Raw genomic sequence first — 24,423 nt, 5'->3', positions numbered from 1 at the left:
GGGAAAGAATAAAAAATGATATCCAAAGCCTTAAATCTGCCAGTAAGCACTTTTCATCAACATGATGAACAAAAACACCCACAGGTAACCTCAGGAGAAATACAGGCTGCTCTGAAAAAAGACAATGTTGTTGTTGAGGAACACAATACGACGATACTTGAACAAAAATGATCTGCATGTTCTAGTTGCCTGAAAGTAGCCTTTACTGTGCCAATACCGCAAAAAAGCCCAGGTACAATATAACCAACAACACCTTGACACGCCTTACCAGGCTGTTTTGTGACATTGGCACAGTAAATGCTTCTTTCTGGCAACTCGACCATGCAGATCACCTTTGTTCAAGTATTGTAATATTGTGCTCCTCAAAAACAACCACACTGTCTTTTTCTAGAGCAGTCTGTGTTTCTCCTGAGGTTACTTGTGGGTTTTTCTTTGTTTCCTGAACAAATTCTCTGGCAGTTGTGGCTGCATTCTTTCTTGGTGTACCTGCCCTTGGCTTGGTATCCAGGGATCCCTGAGTTTTCAAATGTAGAACTTCAGATTTATTTTTATTTCCTTTTCCATCTTTATAAAGTTCCATTACCTTGTTGTACAGGTCTTTTGACCGTTTTCTGCTCTACATGGCTCAGTATGCAGCTTGCCCAGTGCATTCATATGAAAGCTAACAAACTTTGACAATTTATACACAGACGCTAACTGCAATTTAGATGCAATTATGGGAGATTAATCTTTTTCATTGCCATTTTAACCTGTGTGTGTTGCCTTGTGGATCTGTACCAAAGCCAAACATTCCAGGGGATGTAAACTTTCGATCAGGGCCATTTGGGTGATTTTCTGTTCTTTTTATGATTTAAAAGGAGCCAAGCAACTATATGATAATAAATGGCTTCATATGGCACGATCAGTCCTATTTTCAATATCTGTGCCAAACTTTAATGATTTTTGCCAGAATATGCAAACTTCTGAGCACAACTGTACATGCAAAGTAGTAAAACAACAATCAGATACAGTTGTGCTCATAAGTTTACATACCCTGGCAGAATTTATGATTTCTTGCCCATTTTTCAGAGAATATGAATGATAACACACAAACTTTTCTTTCACTCATGGTTAGTGTTTGGCTAAAGCCATTTATTATCATTCAACTGTGTTTACTCTTGTTAAATCATAATGACAACAGAAACTACCCAAATGACCCTGATCAAAAGTTTACATACCCCAGTTCTTAATACCATGTATTGCCCCCCTTTAACATCAATGACCGCTTGAAGTCTTTTGTAGTGTTTGCATGAGGCTCTTTATCTTCTCAGATGGTAAAGCTGCCCATCCCTCTTGGCAAAAAGCCTCCAGTTCCTGTATATTCTTGGGCTGTCTTGCATTAACAGCATGTTTTGAGATCTCCCCAGAGTGGCTCAATGATATTGAGGTCAGGAGACTGAGATGGCCACTCCAGAACCTTCACTTTATTCTGCTGTAGCCAATGACAGGTCTACTTGGCCTTGTGTTTTGAATCATTGTCATGTTGGAATGTCCAAGAACATCCCATGTACACCTTCCTGGCTGATGAATGTAAATGTTCCTCCAGTATTTTTTGATGGCATACTGCATTCATCTTGCCATCAATTTTGACCAAATTTCCTGTGCCTTTTTTGTAGCTCACACGTCCCCAAAACATCAGCGATCCACCCCTGTGTTTCACAGTAGGAATGGTGTACCTTTACATTATAGGCCTTGTTGACTCCTCTCCAATTGCAATGTTTATGATTGTGGCCAAAAAGCTCAATTTTGGTCTCGTCACTCCAAATGACTTTGTGCCAGAAGGTTTGAGGCTTTTCTCTGTGCTGTTTGGCATATTGTAAGCGGTATACTTTGTGGCATTTGCGTAGTAATGGCTTTCTTCTGCAGACTCGACCATGCAGCCCATCTTTCTTCAAGTGCCTCCTTATTGTACATCTTGAAACAGCCACACCACATGTTTTCAGAGAGTCCTGTATTTCACCTGAAGTTATTTGTGGGTTTTTCTTTGCATCCCGAACAATTTTCCTGGCAGTTGTGGCTGAAATTTTAGTTGGTCTACCGGACCGTGGTTTGATTTCAACAGAACCCCTCATTTTCCACTTCTTGATTAGGGTTTGAACACTGCTGACTGACATTCTCAATTCCTTGGATATCTTCTTTATATCCCTTTCCTAATTTATACAGTTCAACTATCTTTTCCCGCAGATCCTTTGACAATTCTTTTGCTTTCCCATGACTCAGAATCCAGAAATGTCAGTGCAGCGCTGGATGGATGAAAGATGCAAGGGTCTGTCAGGAGTCCAGAAACTCATTGAAAAAAAAAAAAATATGTAGAGCTAGAGATAGATGTATAGATAGATATAGATATATAGAGAGAAATATGCACACACACTACATGCAAACAGATCACAGGTGAAGATGGTTACCTTTTTAGTAGCCATTCAAACCCCTTTGTGTCAACTTGTGTGCATGTTATCAGGCCAAAATCACCAGGGTATGTAAACTTTTGATCAGGGTCATTTGGCTAGTTTTGTTTCCATTATGATTTAGAAAGAGTAAACACCTTTTGATAATAAATGGCTTCAGCCAAACACTAACCAAGAGTGAAAGAAAAGTTTGTGTTATCATATTCTCTGAAAAATGGCCAAGAAATCATAAATTCTGCCAGTGTAAACTTGTGAGCACAACTGTAGAATTATATTCTAGCATAGGGTACTTTCAAAAAAAAATTTTTTTTTTTTTTTTAAATGTTCACGTAACGGGCCGGGCGGGAAGCTGTTCACTGATTGGTGGATGGTTATATAAATTTCCGTTCTGTATCATACTTTGTGACATTCCTAATGAGGAGGTCCTACGAGGCTTTGAAACCTTTGCTGTTTGCTGTAACGATGTAATTGCTGAATAAAGCTTTGGACTCACTCTGGAGATCTATGATATGCTGATGACCTTTTCTTGCTCTGACTATATATACAGTTCTCCCCCTGTGAAGGAGACGTCCGCTTTCAGCTAATTTATCCTATAGAACAGGGGTGTCAAACTCAATTTCGTTGCGGGCTGCATCAGCATTATGGCTTTTCTCAAAGAGCTGGTTATATCTGAAAGACTAGATGTCCAGAGCACCCCACTCCCCCTAACATCAGATTTCAAGACCCCCCCCCATCAGAAATCCAAAGTTCCAAAACTTCCCTTACATTACAGTGCACCCCATTTACCTGCTGCCTGTAAGAAACGGAGGTAGGAGCTGGGAAGCAGAAAGTGCAGGTCTAAAGCAGGACCAGAGGAAGGCAGCTGCCTGAGTTCGCTGAATGCTGAGATCAAGGGAAGCGGAGATAAGGGGGTGCTGTGGCTACACAGAGAAGTGCAGGATCTGTAGGAGGAGTCCTGTCCTCCTTTCTGCTGCCAACTGCTGAGACGGGGGCAAAGAGGACCCTCTCCATGGTTGCACAGGATCTGGCAGAGGAGTTCTGTCGTCCTCGCTGCTGCCAATTGCTGAGACAAGGTGGGGGCAGAGATGAAGGGGGTTCCGCAGCTGCAGGAGAGGCGCAAGGGCCACATGAAACGAACTGGAGGGCCAGAATCGGCCTGTGGGCCATGTGTTTGACATATGTGTTTTAGAGGGAGTAGACTACCTGCTTATATTTCTCCTACACAGCACATGGGGAATTTTGGCTTCCCCACTATGCTTTGGTGGTGTGCTGAAAAACAGGCGGCACTCTCTAGAGTAGATTAAAAAAAAAAAAAAAAGAGGAGAGGCAGAAGGTAAATTTCAGCGTTGACAATTCTTGATGTTCGGTAAAATTGATTTATCCTCACACCCTTTCTTGATTTACCCAGTTTCTGGTACCTTTTGTAAATAAACATATTTATTCATTTTTACATGAACATCTTGATCAGAAAGGAAATGTGGTGTTGTTCTACACAAATCTGTACAGAAATAAAGTAATGCTAAACTCTGGTTAAAAAAAGTAATAATTTATATTCAAGAATGTTGTTGTGTTAGTGTAAAAAAGGTTCTTTGTATTGCTCTCAGCCTCCTCTAAATCCTTCTTCCTCTTTCTTTCTTCTTTTTTCCTGCTGTGATCTGACTCAGGGCCGTCTTTTTGCACAAGCACCCCTGGGCTTCAGGTGCATGGGGAGCCCCTGCATTCCCCCCCCCTTTTTTTTTTTTTTTTTTTTTTTTTTTCCATGAGGACAAACTCTGCAGTTTTGGCTACTGAAGCCCCCAATTCCCTCGTGGAGACTGAGGGGAAGAATAAATTCAATACCGTCGCCATCTTCCCATCCTTTTGTAGCCAGATGTCCTTCCTCATTCTTTATGGGTCCAATATGGTCTGTCCTCCCCTTTTTTTACTGTTTATATACTTAAAGTGGATGTAAACCCGAATTTTTTTTTTTTTTTTATCATACTGTAGAGTATAAGATTTCCTATCATTTGAGCCCAGTCTTGTCACACAGAGTTAATCCAGCTCTGAGCAATCCTCCTTTTTCATTGTTCAGTGAGAAAAATCATGACAAACTGAGAAAAACTTTGTGAAATACTCCCCCTTGCTGTGAGTGACAGCCTAAGACACAGGCATTATTTTTTAATTCCCTCCCCCACTCCTTTCTTCAGCAGCTTTGCAAGGATTAGATGTTCCACACCTCAGCATGATTTGGCATACTGAAGTCATGTGGTTACTTTCCTGTTTTTTTACTGGATGTTGGAGATCATAGCAGAAGTTCAGTGTTAGAAATACACAGGAGAAAATGCATATTGACAAGCAGTGTTGAGGTGGGCGGGGAGTTTACTGACATCACGACTCCACCCACCGAGCAGTTTTTCGGGTCTAATGACAGAGGGGAGACATTTGACAGGTAAAGATACATGCAGGAGGCAAATATATCCTTATAGATAACCCCTATGGCAGTAGTTTAGAAAGGATGACATTGGGTTTACATCCACTTTAAAGAATTTCTTGGGATTTTTTGTTTTCTTTTTTGTGCTCTCCTCCGCTATATGTCTTAAGTGTTCTATCTTAGTTGCCCTAATTGCACCCTTAAATATCTTGTTGCATTCTTTGTATTCTTTTGAAGTCTGAATGCTGATGATGATCCCTCAGCCTTGTATTTTTTGAAGGCCTTCTCCTTTGCTTTTATATGCATTTTTACATTACAGTTAAACCATCCAGGACTTTTGTTCGCTCTTTTAAATTTATTTCCCAGTGGGATGCACTGGCTAATGCCCTTTTTTAATATGCTCTTAAAGCAAACCCATCTCTCCTCCGTGTTCTTTGTTTCTAAGATTTTATCCCAATTTATATCTTCTAGCAAGGTTCGTAGTTTAGGGAAGTTGGCTCTTTTGAAATTCAGTGTCTGTGTTCCCCTTGTGTGTCCTATTTGTGTGATTTATACTGAAGCCAATTGACCTGTGATCGCTGTTTCTTCAATTGCCCTGTATTTCCACATCCGTGATCAGGTCTTTATTGTTAATAATCAGTAGCTCTAGTAATGCCTTGTTTCTAGTTGGTGCTTCTACCATCTGACCCATGAAATTGTCCTGCAACACATTTAGGAACTGGTGCACATTAGACGAATGCGTGGTTCCCTCCGCCAAGTCTATGGCTGGATAATTAAAATCCCCCATTATGATAATGCTTCTCATCCTTGCTGCTAATCTAAATTGTGATAGGATGTCCCCCCCCCCCCCTCAGGTTAGGGGGCCTATAGCATACTCCCAGTATTTTCCCCTTAGCTTTGTCCTTTTTGAGCTCTGCCCATGATTCCACCTCCTCCCTAGCTCCCTTTTTATTGATGTCATCTCTATCATTTCCTTTGTACATTATTCTTGATATATAGGCATTCCCCTCCCCCCTTTTTTACCCTCTCTATCCCTGCGATAAAGGGAATACCTTTGAATGGTTGCCAGCCAATCGTGAGAGCTGTTGAACCTGGTCTCTGAAATTCCCACAGAATCCAAATCCTCCTCGTACAACAGTATCTCTAGTTCACCCATCTTGTCCGCCAGGCTCCTGGCATTGGTAAACATGCCACGTAGTTTTGATTGGTCACATACTGTCCTCTTAGGCTAGGTTTCCACTAGTGCGTCCCCAAAGTCGCGCGATTTTGCCGCAATTTTTTACCGCGATTTTACCGCGACTTTACCGCGACTTTTTACCGCGATTTGAAGCAATGCCTGTATCTATAGACCTCAAGTCGCATCAAAGTGGGACCAAAGTAGTGCAGGGACTACTTTGAAGTCGCTGCGACTTGAAGTCGCACAGATATGAACGGTACTCATTGGAAATCATGGGAAACAATTTGTCATGCGACTTTTCAGTCCCAAGTCGCATGAAAAGTCGCACTAGTGGAAACAGAGCCTTAGTCAACCTACTACTAATACCCCCAATACTACCCTCTGGAATATGTTCATTGCTGACTATCTCTACCTCTGAACCCCCCTCATGTTCAATCATCTGCAATGCAGCTGGGGCTGCAGAAAGGAAATATGTTTCCTTAGTCCCTTTCTCTGTCTGAAAGGTAAGACTTTAGGGGTCTGTTTAGACAAAACTAAAAAAATAAAAAAAAAAATTTCAAATTAATAAAGAAAGTAAGCTGGGGCGTGGCCAAGCTATGGAGGAGTGAGGACATGTTCTCCCTCGGCTCTGCTCTCACCGCAGCTTTTTAACAGCTACACAGGGACAATTCCCGCTGTAACCGGATCCAACCATGTCCCAGCGCCTGAGGACACACTCCCAGCCGCCAAGGACAGATCGGGCGAGACAGGGCCCGCTAGATTCATACTTCCCGGAGTACCCAAGATGGCACAGGAGAAGAAGGCCGCTTGGCAACATGCAGCTCCGGCCCTGAGATGGCAGCATCTCCGATTCCATCGCCGCGATTGGTGAGTGACTCTGCATCCCCAGGCTCAGAGTCCTCCCTAGAACTTGGCCCCGACCCTGCAGACTTGCTAGGAGATGGTGACCTTAAGCGCCACGGCCAGGATAGAAAAGGCTTTCACACAGGGCATTGCACAGCTGAAAGCAGATACCATGCACCTGGGGGGGCAGGATGGAGACCCTAGAACAGCGTATTGATTATGCTCCCCCCGCATTGCTATGCTGCAAGAACGATGCACTGCACAAGACCACAAAATGGAGGCCCTAATATCCCAGCTGGATAATTTTGAAAATCGCAGCAGATTGTGGCATCTGTGGCATGCCAGAGGCCACTGCACCCAGAGATATCATGCCCTCCCTGGTTGTAGCATTTAGGGAGATACTGAGGCTTCCAGACACTGCCTCAGTAGAAATTGATCGGGCACACAGGCTCTGAAGCCACCTTCACAAGACCCTGAGACTCCATGGGACATTATTTGCAAGCTCCATACGTACACGCTGAAAGACTGCATTATGCAAAAAATGCAGAACAAACCATACTTCGATTTTGATGGGGCAAAGCTGTTTTCCTACCAAAACCTTTCAAGGCGCACCCTTATGCAACGTAGAACTCTGCGTCCTTTGCTAACAGTCATTCAGGATGCAGGCCTTACCTACCGCTGGGGTTTCCCCTTTAGACTGCATGTGATGGAGGGGCGACAAGTTACACTACGCAGTAAGGATGATTTACCGCACTTCCTTTCTGCTTTGGAGCTCGGAGATGTGGACTTTCTGGACTTTATGTAAAAACGTAGCCTCCCTCTCTTGCTCGCTCTTGAGATTGACTGACTAGGGACTATGCACTATGGGTGTTGAAGGAGAGGTTTAGGATCTTAGAGGCCATTGCAAGGAGGCAGAAAAATGCAATAAGAAACTATTTCCTGGAAAAAAGATTACACGGTCAATAAATAGTGAATGTGTATGGATATGTTTTGGAGAATGAGGATAGTGCCAACAGTTTGCATAGCACTTTATAAAATAATGGGTGATCGAACTGTTCCATTATAGTGCAAGACAAGAGGATTAGGAGGACCTTGCTTGTGAGAGTTTACAATCTGAAAGGGAGAGGCAAGTGATACAATAAGTAGTAACTGGGTGGATGATTCGATGAAGAAAGTAAAAGTTAGGTTGAGGTCGGATGGGTTTCCCTAAGGCCTCTTTCACACGGGGCAGATCAGTCATGATCCGCCCCGTGAACATCCGCTTGCTCAGCGGGGATCGCTCCGCCGATCCCCGCTGAGCAGGAAGATGACAGGTGCATCGCTGCACACTGTGCAGCGACGGACCTGTCAGAGCGCCGCTCTCCCCTATGGGGGGATCGGATGATGACGGTCCGTAGTGTCCGTCGTCATCCGATCCGATCCGAAAACGGAGGGAAAGTAGGTTTTTCCTCCGTTACACTTTTCGGATCGGAGCGGGGTCGGATGTCAGCGGACATGTCACCGCTGACATCCGACGCTCCATAGGGATGAATGTATGTCCGTTTTTCATCCGAAAACGGAAGGATGAAAAACGGACATACGGATCCCTCGTGTGAAAGAGGCCTAAAGAGATGATATTTCAGGGATCGCTTACGGTGGATAGAGTAGGAGATGGTCAGGCAGATTGGGGTAGGGCTTTCCAGAGAATGGGAGAGTCTCTGGAGAAGACCTGGAGTCGATCAAGGGAGGAGAGGATGATAGAGCTAAAGAGTAGGAGGGCTTGGAAGGCATCAAGAGGAAGGTTTGGGGGATATTTTGAGACGAGGTTGGTGATGTAGCTCAGGGCAGAGTTATGGGTGACTTTTGTATGTTTTTAATTTTCCCTATTAATGACACTTTATTGCTGGATTGTTTATTAAATTAAATGATATTTAAATTATATTCAAAGTAAAATAAATAATATACAATATATTAGCAAAAGTATTGGGACACTTGCCTTTTACACACACATGAACGTTAATGGCATCCCGGTCTTAGTCCGTAGGGTTCAATATTAAGTTGGCCCACCCTTTCCAGCTATAACAGCTTCAACTCTTCTGGGAAGGCTGTCCACAAGGTTTAGGAGTGTGTCTATGGGAATGTTTGACCATTCTTCCAAAAGTGCATTTGTGAGGTCAGGCACTGATGTGTACGAGAATGCCTGGCTCGCAGTCTCTGCTCTAATTCATCCCAAAGGTGTTCTATCGGGTTGAGGTCAGGACTCTGTGCAGGTCAGTCAAGTTCCTCCACTCCAAACTCGCTCATCCATGTCTTTATGGACCTTGCTTTGTGCACAGGTCCAAATCATTTGGTGGAGGGGGATTATGATGTGGGGTTGTTTTTCAGGGGATGGACTTGGCCTCTTAGTTCCAGTGAAGGGAAGTCCTTAAGGTGTCAGCATACCAAGACATTTTGGACAATTTCATGCTCCCAACTTTGTGGGAACAGTTTGGGGATGGCCCCTTCCTGTTCCAACATGACTGCAAACCAGTGCACACACAAGGTCCATAAAGACATGGATGAGCGAGTTTGGTGTGGAGGAACTTGACTAGCCTGCACAGAGTCCTGACCTTAACCCAATAGAACAACTTTGGCATGAATTGGAGCAGAGGCTGCGAGCCAGGCCTTCTCGTTCAACATCAGTGCCTGACCTCACAAATGCGTTTCTGGAAGAATGGTCAAACATTCCCATAGACACACTCCTAAACCTTGTGGACAGCCTTCCCAGAAGAGCTGAAGCTGTTATAGCTGCAAAGGGTGGGCCAACTCAATATTGAACCCTATGCACTAAGACTGGGATGCCATTAAAGTTTGTGTATGTTTTTATATATGTGTATATGTGTGTGTGTGTATATGTGTGTGTGTATATATATATATATATATATATATATATATATATATATATATATATATATAAATTATACACAGGTGTCCCGATACTTTTGGTAATATAGTGTATACATTTGTTTTGGATAAGGTGGTCTTCATCGCTTCCTATGTCCTTGTTATGCCGTGTACACATGGGCGGATGACAATGTGACCGTGTGTGGGCTTGATCGGACTTCCAACTGACCTTTTTGGTCGAAAATCAGATGGACTTTGTATTTGAAACCTGTTTCAAATCTTTTCAACGGATTCGAATCCGGTCGAAAAATCCACTCGTCTGTATGCTAGTCCGACAGACGAAAACCAACGCTAGGGCAACTATTGGCTACTGGCTATGAACTTCCTTATTTTAGTCCGGTCGTACGTCATCACTACGTCAGACTTTGGTGTGATCGTGTGTAGCCAAGTCCGTCCCCTCGGAAGTCCGTCAAAAGTCTGTCGGAAAGAGCGTCTGACCTTTGATGCCGAAAAGTACGCCCTTGTGTACAGGTCATAAGGAATATCTATTTTTTCAATTTTGTCCTGGTGACCACTGCCATTGGGACTGAAAGTGAGGTAATCCTTCCAATGGGTCTGGTCACTGTGGTCTGGGTACACCTGCCTTAGAGTATTTTACTCTGGACAGATTTCCTCTCACTTCCTGTTGTGTCTGCAGGATAAAAGGTGAAGAAAAATCTCCACACATAAAATAAAAACAAAAACTGATGGGTTTAAGCATTCTCTGCTTAATCCAGAATGTGAGGGTGGTGTGTGTGTGTGTGTGTGGGTTGTTGTGGTGTGTGTGTGTGTGTGTGTGTGTGTGGGTTGTTGTGGTGTGTGTGTGTGTGTGTGTGTGTGGTGGTTTTTTTTTTTTTTTCCTTTTAGGACTTGTTCGCACTACAAGACATGTGTTGACAGGTACTGATGATCTGCGTTGCAGTGTGTTTTTGTATGTGTTGCTTACAGTATATGCCCTATGGTGAGGGCTTTTTTCTTTGTATTTAGCTGACATGCTTCAGTAGGATAAAATGCTGTCTCATTTTCTTTTTTTTTTTTTTTTCGCCACACACCAATACAGCACATGGTATGAACTGACAAAACCTCATTTAAGCTCTTTTGCTTTTGTTCTTGCATTATTACCTGTTTGACCAACTCAGCCCAATGCAAATAGTATGAAAGGGCCCTTTGTTATACTGTATGCTGCTCAAGCAGTTTAGTATCCTCTAAGCTGGAACTGGTGGGGGTTATTGCATACGCTTTTTTTTTTTTTTTTGTCATTGTTACTAGCAACTATGCGTTGTTGGTGTTGCAGGTGTTTTCTTGCTGCTTTACCATTTTTTTTTTTTTATATCTTACAATTTTATTATTATTATTATTTTTTTTTTTTCATCTAGTGCCTGTTGACTCCTGATTCCTTTATCTAGTTGTGCACAATAGATTGCCTGAGCGATGAGGGTGTATTTTTTTTTTGATTGTACTAATTGACAAAATGCTACTTTTACTTTCTGCCAAATTGCTAAACACTCACGTGAAGCATTTGAACAGGTGCTATTTTAGTGCCAAGATTTGTTAAAGTGGGAGTAAACTCCCATGCATAATTTTTACCTATAGGTAAGTCTCTATAATAAGGCTTGCCTATAGGTACTGTAAATATCTCCTAAACGTGCGCTGTTTAGAAGATGCACTATATTACCAAAAGTATTGGGACACCTGCCTTTACACGCACATGAACTTTAATGTCATCCCGGTCTTAGTCTGTAGGGTTCAATATTGAGTTGGCCCACCCTTTCCAGCTATAACCGCTTCAACTCTTCTGGGAAGGCTGTCCACAAAGTTTAGGAGTGTGTCTATGGGAATGTTTGACCATTCTTCCAGATGCGCATTTGTGAGGTCGGGCACTGATGTTGAACGAGAAGGCCTGGCTCGCAGCCTCTGCTCCAATTCATGCCAAAGTTGTTCTATTTGGTTAAAGTCAGGACTCTGTGCAGGCCAGTCAAGTTCCTCCACACCAAACTCGCTCATCCATGTCTTTATGGACCGTTATTTGGTTGTCTGCGAGCTGGTGGTAGGTAGGCTTTGTTTTTTCCTGGGCATTCCCCAGGCTTTGTTGTTACCTGTTTTTAGCCCTCCAATGATGCTTACTGCGATAGCCAGCTATAGATGAGGGTGGTGGCAAGTGTCGGCACCCAAAGCCAATCTTCAGATCTGCTGACGGGTGCAGCTGCTGCCATTGCCAGTAAGGAAACCCAGTAGTGAAGCCTTTTGGCTTTCTAATTGGCACGGATGAAGGAATAGGGGGTCCGAACTTCTGAGAGACGGCGCCTCAGCCCCGTCTCCCGAAAGTGGGGAAGGGGACCTGTCAAAAACATATCCACGTCCCCACCCCCCCCCCCCTCCTAAAGGTGCCAAATGTGGCACCAGATGGGGGGAGGAGACGAACAAGCAGAAGTTCGACTTTTGGGTTGAACTCCACTTTAAATGCTGAAATGGTATTTTTAGGCTGAATGTTCACTGAACAGCTGGAGAGGTAAACCACAACGCTTTTTACCCTTCGGCAGCTGTCCATTCCGACTGCCATAGGGCACGGTGTGGGGAGCGATGCAGCGCACCACACAGCTCCCTTTTTTTTTTTTTTTGGTTGAAACTTTATTTCAAGTGCACGAAAGTAACACTTCTTTACGTTGCTGTACAACAGCATGCTGCTTTGCTGTACAGCAACTTGCAATCCTGTATGGTTGCTGTAATAAAATGCACCAGGTCTGTTTTCTGTGTGTCCTAGCACTGACCGGCATTTTGACCGTGCAGTAAATGCTGGTCACCACACACCGTGTGAATTACACATAAATCCCAAACTACCTCTATCATTTTATAAATAGGGTTAAAAGTAAGGATCCCAACACTGAGCCTTGTGGTACACCACTAATAATTTTAACCATTCAGAATATTTGATACAGTCCCCCATAAACACTTAATTTACAAGCTAAGGTCTGCAGGCTTGGAGCATGGGGTTTGTGCTTGGGTAAAAAACTGGTTACAGGGATGGGTCCAAAGGGTAGTGATAAATAACATGTACTTAGACTGGTCTGGAGTAATGAGTGGGTTACCCCAAGGTTCTGTCTTGGGACCAATTCTATTCAACATATTCATAAACAACGTAGAGGATGGGATAAATGGTTCAGTCTCAGTTTTTGCGGATGACACAAAGTTAAGCAGAGTAATAAACTTGCATCAGGACAGAAATTTTGCAGAATGACCTGAATAGAATAAAAGAGTGGACAGACAAAGGCAAATGAGGATTTAATGTGGAAAAATATAAAGTAATGCACTTGGGGTCAAAAAACATCAATGTAAAATATTCACTAGGTGGGGTACAGCGGGGGGGAGTCAAGGATGGAGAAGGATCTGGGGGTCCTAGTAGATGACAGGTTGTGCAGCAGCATGCAGTGCCAAGCTGCAGCTGCCAAAGCTGGCAGAATATTAGCATCCATAAAAAAGGTGATGTACTCCAGGTACAAAACCATAATTCTGCCACTTTTTAAAACTCTGGTTAGGCCACATCTGGAGTTTTCAGTCCAGTTCTGGTCACCAATCCTCCGAAGGGATGTGCTGGAGCTGGAGAGAGCCCAAAGAAGGGCAACAAACTAATAAGGGGACTGGAGGACCTCAATTACGAGGAAAGGCTGCAAACACTAAATTTATTCTCGCTGGAGAAAAGATGCTTGAGAGGAGATATGATAGCGATCTACAAATATCTCAATGGGGATCCCAGCATAGGAAATACATTATTCAGTCCTAGGGAGCGTAAGAGGACACGGGCCACACAATGAGACTGGAGGAGAAGCGGTTTAACCTTTAACTGTTTAGAGGGTTCTTCACTGTTAGGGCAAGAGGATATGGAACTCTCTCCCACAATTGGTGGTGGCTGCGGGGAGTATTGATATCTTTAAAAGACTTTTAGATGTACATCTTAAAGGACACAACATACAGGGATATGGGAAATCATTGTAGACACTGATACACATGCACCCACACGGGTTGAACTGGATGAACTATTGTGTTTTTTTCAGCCTTACCTACTATGTAACTATGTAAGAGTATTAATCATTATTCACAAGTAACTCCCTGTTTAACCACTTACGGACTGCCCACTGTTGTTATACGTCTGCTGTTTGAAGAGGAGTGTCAATGTTATTGCAACAGCTAGTTGCCATAACCCCGGTATCCTCTTCTTCAGTGAGCGGTCCGGTTTAAGATAAAAGTGGTCTCTGCGGCGGATTTGCCACAGGATCACTTTTATCAGCGGTGGTAGAGGTGCGGCCCCCCCCCCCCCCCCCGCCACGCTCCGGTGCCCTCTGCCGCTTACCGGAGCCGTCGGTAGCGGTGGAGGCGATCAGATCTTCACCCTTGCTGGGCATGGAGACGAGTGAGGGGAAGATGGCCCCCACCTGTCTCCATAACAACGCAGGGTGGAAGCGATGTCAAAAGGTCACTTCCGCTCACAGCTCCATATTTTTTTTTTTTTTTATTTCATTTTAGTGTAAATCTGAGGTCTTTTTGACCCCAGATCTCATATTTAAGAGGTCCTGTCATGCTTTTTTTCTATTACAAGCGATGTTTACATTCCTTGTAACAGTAATAAAAGTGACACATTTTTTTTTTTTTTTAAAAACAGTGTAAACATAAAAGGTAAAAGAAAAAAGAAAAACATTTTTTTTTAAACGTGCCCCATCCTGCCGAGCTTGCGTGCAGAAGCGAGTGCATCCGTGAGTAGCGCCCGCATATGAAAATGGTGTTCAAACCACACATGTGAGGTATCGCCGTGATCGGTAGAGCGAGAGCAATAATTCTAGCCCTAGACCTCCTCTGTAACTCAAAACATGCAACCTGTAGAATTTTTTTTTAAACGTTACCTATGGAAACTTTAAGGTTAAAAGTTTGTCGACATTCCACGAGTGGGCGCAATTTTGAAGAGTGACATGTTGGGTATCAATTTGCTCGGCGTAACATTATCTTTACAATATAAAAAAAAAATAAATTGGGCTATCTTTACTGTTTTTTTTTTTTTTTTTTTTTTTTTATTTTTTAATTCAAAAATGTGTATTTTTTCCAAAAAAAAGTGTGCTTGTAAGACCTCTGCGCAAATACGGTGTGACAGAAAGTATTGCAATGACTGTCATTTTATTCTCTAGGGTGTTAGAAAAAAAATGTATAATGTTTAGGGGTTCTAAGTAATTTTCTAGCAAAAAAACCTGTTTTTAACTTGTAAACAACAAATCTCAGAAAGAGGCTCGGTCCTTAAGGCCCCTTTCACACTGGGGCGGGAGGTGCGTCGGCAGTAAAGCGCCGCTATTATTAGCGCTTTACCTTTATCGTTGTTTTAGCGGCGGCATTTGGCCGCTAGCGAGGCAGTTTCCCCCCCCGCTAGCGGCCGAGAAAGGGTTAAAAACCACCGCAAAGCGCCTCTGCAGAGGCGCTTTGCCGGCGGTATAGCTGCACTGCCCCATTGATTTCAATTGGCAGGAGTGGTGTATACTCCGCTCCTTCACCGCTCCGAAGATGCTGCTAGCAGGACTTTTTTTTTCCCGTCCTGCTAGCGCACTGCTCCACTGTGAAAGCCCCCGGGCTTTCACACTGGAGACACAGCAGCGGCTGTTTCGGGTCGGTTTGCAGGCGCCAGTGTGAAAGGGATCTAAGTGGTTAAAGGAGAAGTATGGTAATCTGGTGTGTGTGTGTGTTTGTTTTTTTTGTTTTTTTTTTTTTCCCCTTTTATACTTAGGTGATGCAGCATGGTACCAATGTTGCATCTGTTCCCCGATGTCTCTGCACTGAGAACCGAGCCATTGAACATCGCCGATGGCTCGGTTCGGCATTCCTGCTGGAAACCTGATTTTTAGCTTTCAGCTGGTGTGCAACAGTTAGCTGCAAAAAGCTTTTCGCTGTACTAGCTGCATTGAAAAAAATGTGATTTTTAAGAAATTGATGAGTGGTCCGAAGAAGGTTTATCTGTACACTCCTGGAATTGCTCCTAAACAATGAAGGTGAAGATAGAACAAATGTTAATACAATGCTATTATTAGAAGAAGTCTTCTATATGTTCATCCTAATTTGTAGACCCTGCTGGAAACCTGAGCAGTGCTCTCTTCTCCAGTGTGTGCTCTAATCCAGCTTCTCGTTTCCTGCAGCTGGCGGGGATTGGACAGCGGGGTGTGGCATTATGGGGATAAGCTGTGAAAGTTTCAGGCTGGTCAGTGTGTAAAATTAACCCCTCTACCTGTCTCTCTCTTTCAGCTGTTGCAGAAGTAAAGCTCCGAGATGATCAGTACACGCTGGACCACATGCAGGCATATGGCATGTATAACTACCTTCACAGCAATCCATGGTGCTCTGATAGTGTGTTTTATGTGGACCAACTTGGTAGAATCATGAACCTGGCAGTGACTCTGGTAAGAAATCTTTCACACACAGATTTTCACATCCCTTTAGGCCCCTTTCACATGGGCGCCTCTGCTAAGCCGAATCCCCTTTCTCAGCGGGGGATTTCTCTGCTGATCCCCCCGCTGAGCAGGCAGGTGACCGGTCCCTGTCTGCTCCGCTATGCAGAGGGGACACGGACACAGTCCCGCTCTCCTCTGTGGCAACTGCCTGTCCATTTCCATTGGATCCGCCGGATGGATGGGGAAAAAGGACCACCATCTGTATGTTTTTTTTTTTTTTTTTTGGCGGACAGGATCAGATTGGATGGCAGCGGGTGTCAGCGGACATAGAAGAGACTGGAGGGGTCTGATCAAGTCCACCTGAAAACAGGATCTGATCGGACAGCCTGTGTGAAAGGGGCAGAGCTAAAAAAAACATTGGGGGAAAAGTGGGCATCCTAAAGCTGAATTCCAGCCAAACCTTATTACTGATTGGAAGCTGCTGCTGTAAACCTCACAGTGCCTGAAGACAGCTGCTCAGGGCAGTATCTGGCGGCTGTAATGGGGACATGGCCCTGGGGCTTTTGAGCAGATAATGGAATATCTGCAGGAAATGGAATACACACCATTAAACCTAATCTAATGTGTGTGTGGTGCTGTATCACAAATGGTAAAAAAAAAACAACATACTAAGCCTCGGCTTTAAAGCGGTTGTAAACCGCCGGTTTTAAAAAAACAAAACCAAAAAAAAAAAAAAAAAAAACCTGCAAGGCAATGACAGGCAAGCCTCTTCTTGGCATCTGCTATAGAGGAAATATGCTTTGTTCATTTTTCATGTCTGTTTACAATCACTTTTAAAGTGGAAATTTACTCGAAATCTAAGGCTAAACAAGCTTTCCACCCCCATTCTAAAACTATTCTATCTACCCTGTGAAAGAAAAGATGCCTATACTTACCTATTCTAAAGCCAATCCAGTCTGGTCACGTGATCTCTCCAGCGGCAGCTTAAGGGAGGAGGAGCGAACGCTGACAACTGCTGCAAATGCCTATGCAGTGACGTCACCCATAGGCTTACTATAGGGCATCCATTGTTGGCTGTTCCTCCTCTGCACCAGTGGTTCTCAACCTCAGTCCTTAAGTACCCCCGACAGGTCATGTTTTGGGAATTTCTCTTAGATAAAATAGCTCTCCGAAATACCAAGCCTTTGACTCTGATTTAAAGCACCTGTGCAAGATGAAGGAGAACCTGCAAACATGGCCTGTAGGGGGTACTTGAGGACCGAGATTGAGAGCCACTGCTCTACACCGAAGCCGGCGCTGGGGACCTAATCATGTGACTGGACCGGAATGGCTTTACAATAGGCAAGTATGGACATGTTTTCTTTTACTGGGTAGATAGAATAGTCTTAGAATGGTTTAGTTTAGTCCTTGCGGCGTAGTACTTGAACAGTAGTAAACCACAGCGATGCGGTGTCCCTGTCTATTGTTTACTAGAGGGGGGACTTCCAAATTCTGATGTTGGCATAGCAATGAAACTTTCCAGCCTTATTTGCCTACCTTTTGAAGTTATTGGTGCGTGTGCTGAAAGCAAGCTTGGGTATTATTTTTCTGTTGTAAGGTTATTATAAACTGACCGGTCCCCCTGATGACTTTTCCCCGCACCTTATTTTCTTGGTGTCAATGAAATGTTTTTTTTTTTTTCTGTTAAATTGGCAATATTGCCGGTCCATCAGTTTAATTCATAGTGTCTCTGCTGCCATAGCAACATCATACACTCCTTTAATTGCTGCAGATCACCAGAGAATAGTCGGAAGAAAAATCCTAGCTTAAAACTTCATATTCTTCGAAAAAAAAAAAAAAAATGCAATTATTTGTTTCAAACAATCCTCCTCCTCCTTATACTTTCTTTCCCTCCATTGCATAGTCCAAACCCTGTTTAAAGTGATCGTAAATGATCACCTTGTAAAACAACACATTCGGTTTAAAATAGAAATGAAAGACAAAACTTTTTTTGTGTAGATATAAAGAAGGGGAAAATTCCCTCTGTTATCAGCTGCATAAGAGCTGGGGGGAGGAGAAACAGCAGAACACTGATCTTCCCAGTGAATCGCTGTGCAGCCGGGGGCCTGTCAGGACAGGTCTGATCATTGATCATTGAGTTCCCAGCATAGCTAGAGAACTGACCACAGTGTGTTCTCCTGCTTTGGTCAGCTTTTAATAGGAAAACAAAGGGACTAGCAGGGACACCTAAAAGATTTCAAATAATGTGCCGCGCTTCTATTATCTCTAAATCCATTGTGCGCAAACAAATCCAATATAAATTAAAACCAATGAAACAAATCAATCCAATAAAATGACATAAAAGAGTCATGTTAACAGTTCACAGAATCTGTGCCATCATAGCATTGTGTGAAATACTTTAAATATAAAGGTGCAGTCCTTCATATGATTTTGTAGAAAAAGTCCAGTTCCTAATTTTCATGCTAAGAATCACTGAGAATCACCACCAATTCTTTGTGTGCTTTTTAAAGTGCTTAATTATTCTATAGTTGTGAAACACCCCACCCATGTTCCCCTTTTAGGTGTATCCCAGTGACGGCTGGTGCCCCAGCCAAGAGGGGTGGGGGGCGGCAAACAGATCACCCGTAACACCCCCGAATGGTCGGTGAACCTCACGCAGTCGAGCTCTTGACAGCAGTGCAGAGATGATGATGGATGCAGAGCCGATGACGGCAGCCATCTTCTGGCTCTCCCTGTACATCCTCCCTGCCCCCGGTACCGGCCAATACAATCGCTTCTCCTCTTGGCCAATCGTGCTCCTCCCACTTCCTGATTGACCGGGAGGAGAAGCAGGAAGCCCATGGTGAATATTAATTTGCTATTGTCACAAGTGGGTGAGCACTGTGTCCCGAGCCCACCCTTTTTTTGAAGCCAATTATAGCCTCGGGCTCTAATCATGTGCTAAAACCAAAAAAACCCCACTGGAACCCATGCATCCAGGCTCTGCATGTAGATAAGGGGCTGGGCACATGGATTAGGGAGGCGGCGCCCCGTATGGACCGTCCACCACTGTCTTCTCACCTGAATGCCATGGACCTCACACTTCCATTCGGTCAAAACTTGCTTTCTAGTCCCATCCGGCATAAAAGTGCAAACATGTCCTTGTTTTCTTATATCTCCTTCCCAGTACTGCTGTCTCACACCATATAATCTGTATATATAAAAATAAAAAATATATCCAATAGTGCTTATAGCCTTTAAAATCCAGTAAACTTTTATTTAAGTGCAAAAATGACTACGGTACTCACATTTTGTGGGTGCATGAAGCGCACCACAATAACATTGCTTCAAAGTCATGCAATCTGTTGCCTCCCTGAGACACTAGCCATTGGTGTGTAATCCTCCTGCCGCAGTCGCCGTACCGCCCTGTTGTCACTTCCCTACGCGTTATGCCACAGGGACAGGTGGCTTCTTCAGGGGGGAATATATATAATAAAACTTTCTTCCTTTTTTTTTTTTTTTTTTTGTTTGTTTGTTTAGGCTAGCAGACATCTTGTTACACTTATTTTTAACAGTAAAGTGAGTTTATATAGTGAAATACAGTACTTGGCACTCAGTCTCTCTGGTTAGATGTTGAATTTTAAAAGCAGCGGCAAGCTTGCTGGTCTCATAGGTTTTCTAATCTGACAGAAGTTCGCTGCTTTTAAAATTGAACATCTAACCAGTGAGACTGAGTTCTAAGTACTGTATTTCACTATATAAACTCACTTTACTGTTAAAAATAAGTGTAAAAATGCAAAACCCCGGTGAGTGTAACAAGATGTCCACTTCCCCCTACTCAATGTATCCTTACTATGCAGGAGTGCGGGGTGTAGCAAGATGGCGGCGATGGAACGTCACTTCCGTTACAAAATCTGACGGGTTGCCGAATCTGACGAAACACTGGTCAGCAAGTGGTTAATTTTTTGCAGGAATTTCCTCTCGCTTCCTGTTTGGCTATGGGATGGGAAATGAAGAGAAATATCTGCAATGGGACACAGATAGTGGGAAAAAAAAAATCTGACAGGGGTGATAACCCTCCCTTACACAGGGCTTTGCCAAACTAAATGTTATCCAGTTAGAGTGTAGATCTACTTTTAACAGGTAAAATCCACTTTAATACTTCCATTACTGGACTTTAAGTACCTAGACATGGAAAGTCTGACTACTTGCTACTGGGCCCAATGCGCTGTACAAGGAGTACCAAAAGGCAACGTGCAGCCTTTTGGCTGCAGAGCTATGAATTACAAACTGGATAATTTTCCAGTTATTTGATTGCTTGCCATGTTTAATAATGGGTTCACTTTTATATTCTTTAAAATGCAGGCTACCATAATCTCGCATTGTGTTGACCTGCTCCATATGCTGCACACTTTTTGCTTGGCTTTGTGCATCTTCCCTTCAGGAGTGAGGTTTTAAATAAGGATATTGCTTCTCGATTACATCTTGTAGTTGACAGCTTGGGTGTCTGTTGATCAGATGTTCATTTATACTCTCTGCACATTAGTAAGGATTCACTGACAGCTTGTGTGCTGTAACTGGAGTTTTCTTGGCTGTATTTCCTTCTGAGTGTTGCTATTCACATAATAAATCGCATTACAAAACAAGATGTTTGATGTAGTGCAAGGCAGAGTGGATGACTAATAAGAACACGTAAACACAATTCGTTTTTTTTTCCTAGTCAATATATTTCCACTGTTGGATCTTCATTATATATCTTTTAAAACCTCAACTCCACTTTTGTTATTTAAAAAAAAAAAAAAAGAAAAAGAGGGTATTTTTCAGAATGAACCATGTCTAAACGCTCTCCCTGGTAGGGTTCATATTAAGCTCTACACAGTGCAGATTTAAGCTGATCTTACTACAAGATTTAGACCTGTGTATTGATCTCCAGTAGTGATGCGCTTGGGTGTGTTTTCAACTAGGATGCAAATCCTCTTGTACAAGCTACTCATCCATGGCTGGGGCATCCCCTACTCCGCAGCTGCTTGCATATAAGGAAAATGTCAGCCTTGATAAAGGTCACCAATTTCGGTTCTCTAAAAAATGCCTCAGTCAGCAAAAACGTTCCATCCACACTTTTAGAGCCTGTCCTGTACTGTGGCTGGTTTTCTCCTGAAAAAATCATAACCTATCCCAAGTGTTTTTCCAAGAAATATGCAATAAAAGAGTGTTTCTCTAAAAGAGTGGGATGTGGATGTTGTGAACCCAGCCATTTGCTGTTCAAAGAGCCTGTGAGTAAGACTGAAACCCCTGTCTAAGGACTATGCAGGCTTTGCCATGCAAGCAGCCTTTGAAACCATGTCCACCTGTCAAAATCTAGCTATCTGTCTGGTCCAAGACCATGTCTTTGGATGGAGCTCTTGTCTGTGGCCCTGCACTATTGTGTGGACAGACTAGTGTATATCATTCACCAAATATCCAGATTGTGGAGCTTCAGAGCAAGTAGCTACTCGCTACTACTGGATCCCTTTTGCTGGTGAACACCTTTTTTGGCATATCGTTGGACGGAAAGAGTACCCTTTTGCATTCTTTTCTGGAAACAAAACTCCAGCGGGTAAATCTTTCCTCCCTCCCCTTCCTCCCGTTCCTTCATTTCCTTCCTCCTCCCTTTCACGTTTCCAGGTCCAAACACCAAGCCAGGCACTCAATTCTGTCATAAGACCCAGACCCCCAATTAAATCAATTTCTAGAGTAGCTCCTCTCTCAATGGGTCATAGCCCTGCTCAGATTTCTGCAGATTCATAAATTCTGTATGGAATTCGCCCGGTAAGTCATTGCTTCCCTTCACCCGAGAAACCATGTGGCCTATCTGGACATCAGGGATGTGTATTTGTATATCCCCATTTTCCTGGTTCCTCAGCGCTACCAGCATGCCTATTTAACATTACCAATTTGTGGCCATTACCTTTGGACTGTCCGCTCCATCTTGGGTTTTCACAAAGGTCCTAGCCCCTGTTCTTGCTCTGCTCTTAGGGCATTCTCTTGGTGGGATATCTGGATGACCTTCTATAAAACACAGTCCGCTCTGTTAGCTAATGTCTGATGTGCACACCTTACAGAGATTCTGGTGGATCCTAAATTTCCAGAAATGAGTGCTGGATCTGACTCATCGCTTGGTGTATCTGGGGCCTAGTCTTGGATACGGCCCAGTCCAGGGCATATCTTCTCCCAGACAAACTCTGTTTTCACCTCTGTCTTTGGACTATACAGTTTAGGAACCACCCCACTAGCTGCTTTTGCATGACAGTTTTGGTCCTGATGGCAGCCGCCTTCGAGGCAGTCCCGTATGCCTAGTTTCATTCCAGACTGTTGTAGCTCCATATTCTTGTAGCTTGGGACAATTGGGTTCATTTTCTGAATTAACACATACATTTCACCAGGCCAGCCTTGCCTTTGTATGGTGGATCTCCAGTCTGACACGGTATTAAGAAAAAATCTTTCTTCCCAATGGTCTGGAGGGTAGGTAGGAGTCCTAGGTACCCTCTCAGTGCAGGGGACTTGGTTGTTGGCGTAAGCTAGACTCCTTATCCATATTCTGGAACAGTGAAATTTGGTTGTTTTCTTATTGTTGGGCCTTTTGGCTGCAATGTCACCTGACCAGGATTCAATCAGACAGTGCCACAGCAGGGGTTTACACCAACCATCAAGGAGGCAATAGAAGTTGTGCTTCTCAAAGAGAAGCAGACCTGATTCTGAATTGGGAAGAAATTTCTGGTCCTGACCGTGGTGTATATCCCAGGCATCGAAAATTGGCAGATGGACTTTCTCAGTCATCGATGGCTAGACTTCAGAGAATGGTCTCTTCAACCAGGAGTGTTTTGATCTCTCTTGGACCTCCCTGCTCTCACACTCTACAACCAACTGAACAGTATACTGTCTTTTCTCGAGTCTGGTCTGGATCAGCGTTTGGTGTTGAGTACCATTTAAAGGTAAAATCTCAGCTTTAGGCATTCATTTTTAGAGGCCGCTTGCTCACTCCTCATTCCTTACCCCTTTTCACAGGGTGTCATTCTGATTGTTCTCCACTGTCTCCAGTGACGTTGTAGTGCTGTCAGTCCCTCGGAGGCTGCCCTTTGGGCCTACTAGAAATATTCCTCTGTCTACTCTTTCTCGCAAGGCTTCCTTTCATGTTGCTATGACTTCTGCAATTATGAATCTCTGAGTTGGCAGCCCTAAAACAAAATCGAGGTAATTTTTCTCGAAAACTTGCAGGCAGGCTATTTATCGCAGAAGATGCATGCAATATCTCTTCTGCAATAAAATACTTCTACCTGCCGCCTTGCTGTGTTCTGTGGTATGGTAACTGAGCTGTGCATGTGCAGCTCGGCTTACATTATGGACATAGTCCCTGTGTGTTGCGATGACTGACTGACCCCTGAGCATGCGCAGGAGTTGCATCATCCCGCACTAGCCACCAACATAAAGGCATTTTTCTTATATTTCCTATTGAACGCTAATGCTGGGTCTCTCCCCTTCTTTTTTTTTTTTTTTTTTTTTTATATATATATATAATATATATATATATATATATATATATATATATTACTCCCACTGACCCCAAACTGTTTGACAGATGGTGAACTGGCCCCTTTTAATCAACAGTTTTGGGACCCCTGATCTAAAGATATATTCCAAAGCTCATCTTAGTAACATGTTAGGTTAGCCAGGTTAAATGTAAATTCCCATTCTTTGGTAACTGAACATCATTAAATGGTTTTCCGCTTGAATCCCAGGGTCTCATGTTTGATGGAACTGTTGGAATGGGTTTTATGTGTCCTAGTATTCACTTGCCACAGCTAGACAAGGTTCAGAAGGGCTTTTAGTGTCTTTCACATTTTGATTGTTGCGCTTTGATTTATTTATTTTTTATCCCCCTGTTAATGTTTGTCTGAACACTATGCTATTGATGTAACAGCTTGCGACTTTGGAAGCTACAGGGTTGAAATGCTCAGGTTGTCATTGTTCTGCACTTAGATGTCCATCAGCTCGTCTGCAGCCATCGAAAACGTCTACTGTGCCAACTAAGGGCTGGAAAGCATTAATGGTGCATGAAAGCCTAAAGGCTCATTAATGCAGTAGCAGAACAAGGTAGGCCATATGGAGGTAGAAAAAAGTGTGATGGAGAAATTATGTAACGAACACCATCGCGCTCTGCTGCTTGAAATTTTATGGATCTGTTTGCCTGCTTGTAGAGTTTTTATGCACTTTATT

The 24,423-nt window shown here is 43.4% G+C and overlaps 1 protein-coding gene across 1 annotated transcript in view; it reads left to right on the top strand.

Annotated features, from left to right (window-relative positions):
• The window catches only part of NUDCD1 (NudC domain containing 1), a 266,321-nt gene that overhangs the window by 40,832 nt on the left and 201,066 nt on the right, over positions 1 to 24,423 (top strand). The window contains exon 2 of the mRNA XM_073632155.1: positions 16,046 to 16,200. Within this exon, the coding sequence (XP_073488256.1) occupies positions 16,046 to 16,200 (155 nt within the window). The remainder of the gene's footprint in view (positions 1 to 16,045; positions 16,201 to 24,423) is intronic.

This window comes from Aquarana catesbeiana, linkage group LG05 (genome assembly GCF_042186555.1).
Source record: "Aquarana catesbeiana isolate 2022-GZ linkage group LG05, ASM4218655v1, whole genome shotgun sequence".
Taxonomy (NCBI): Eukaryota; Metazoa; Chordata; class Amphibia; order Anura; family Ranidae; genus Aquarana; species Aquarana catesbeiana.
This window is presented reverse-complemented; position numbering and strand designations above follow the sequence as displayed.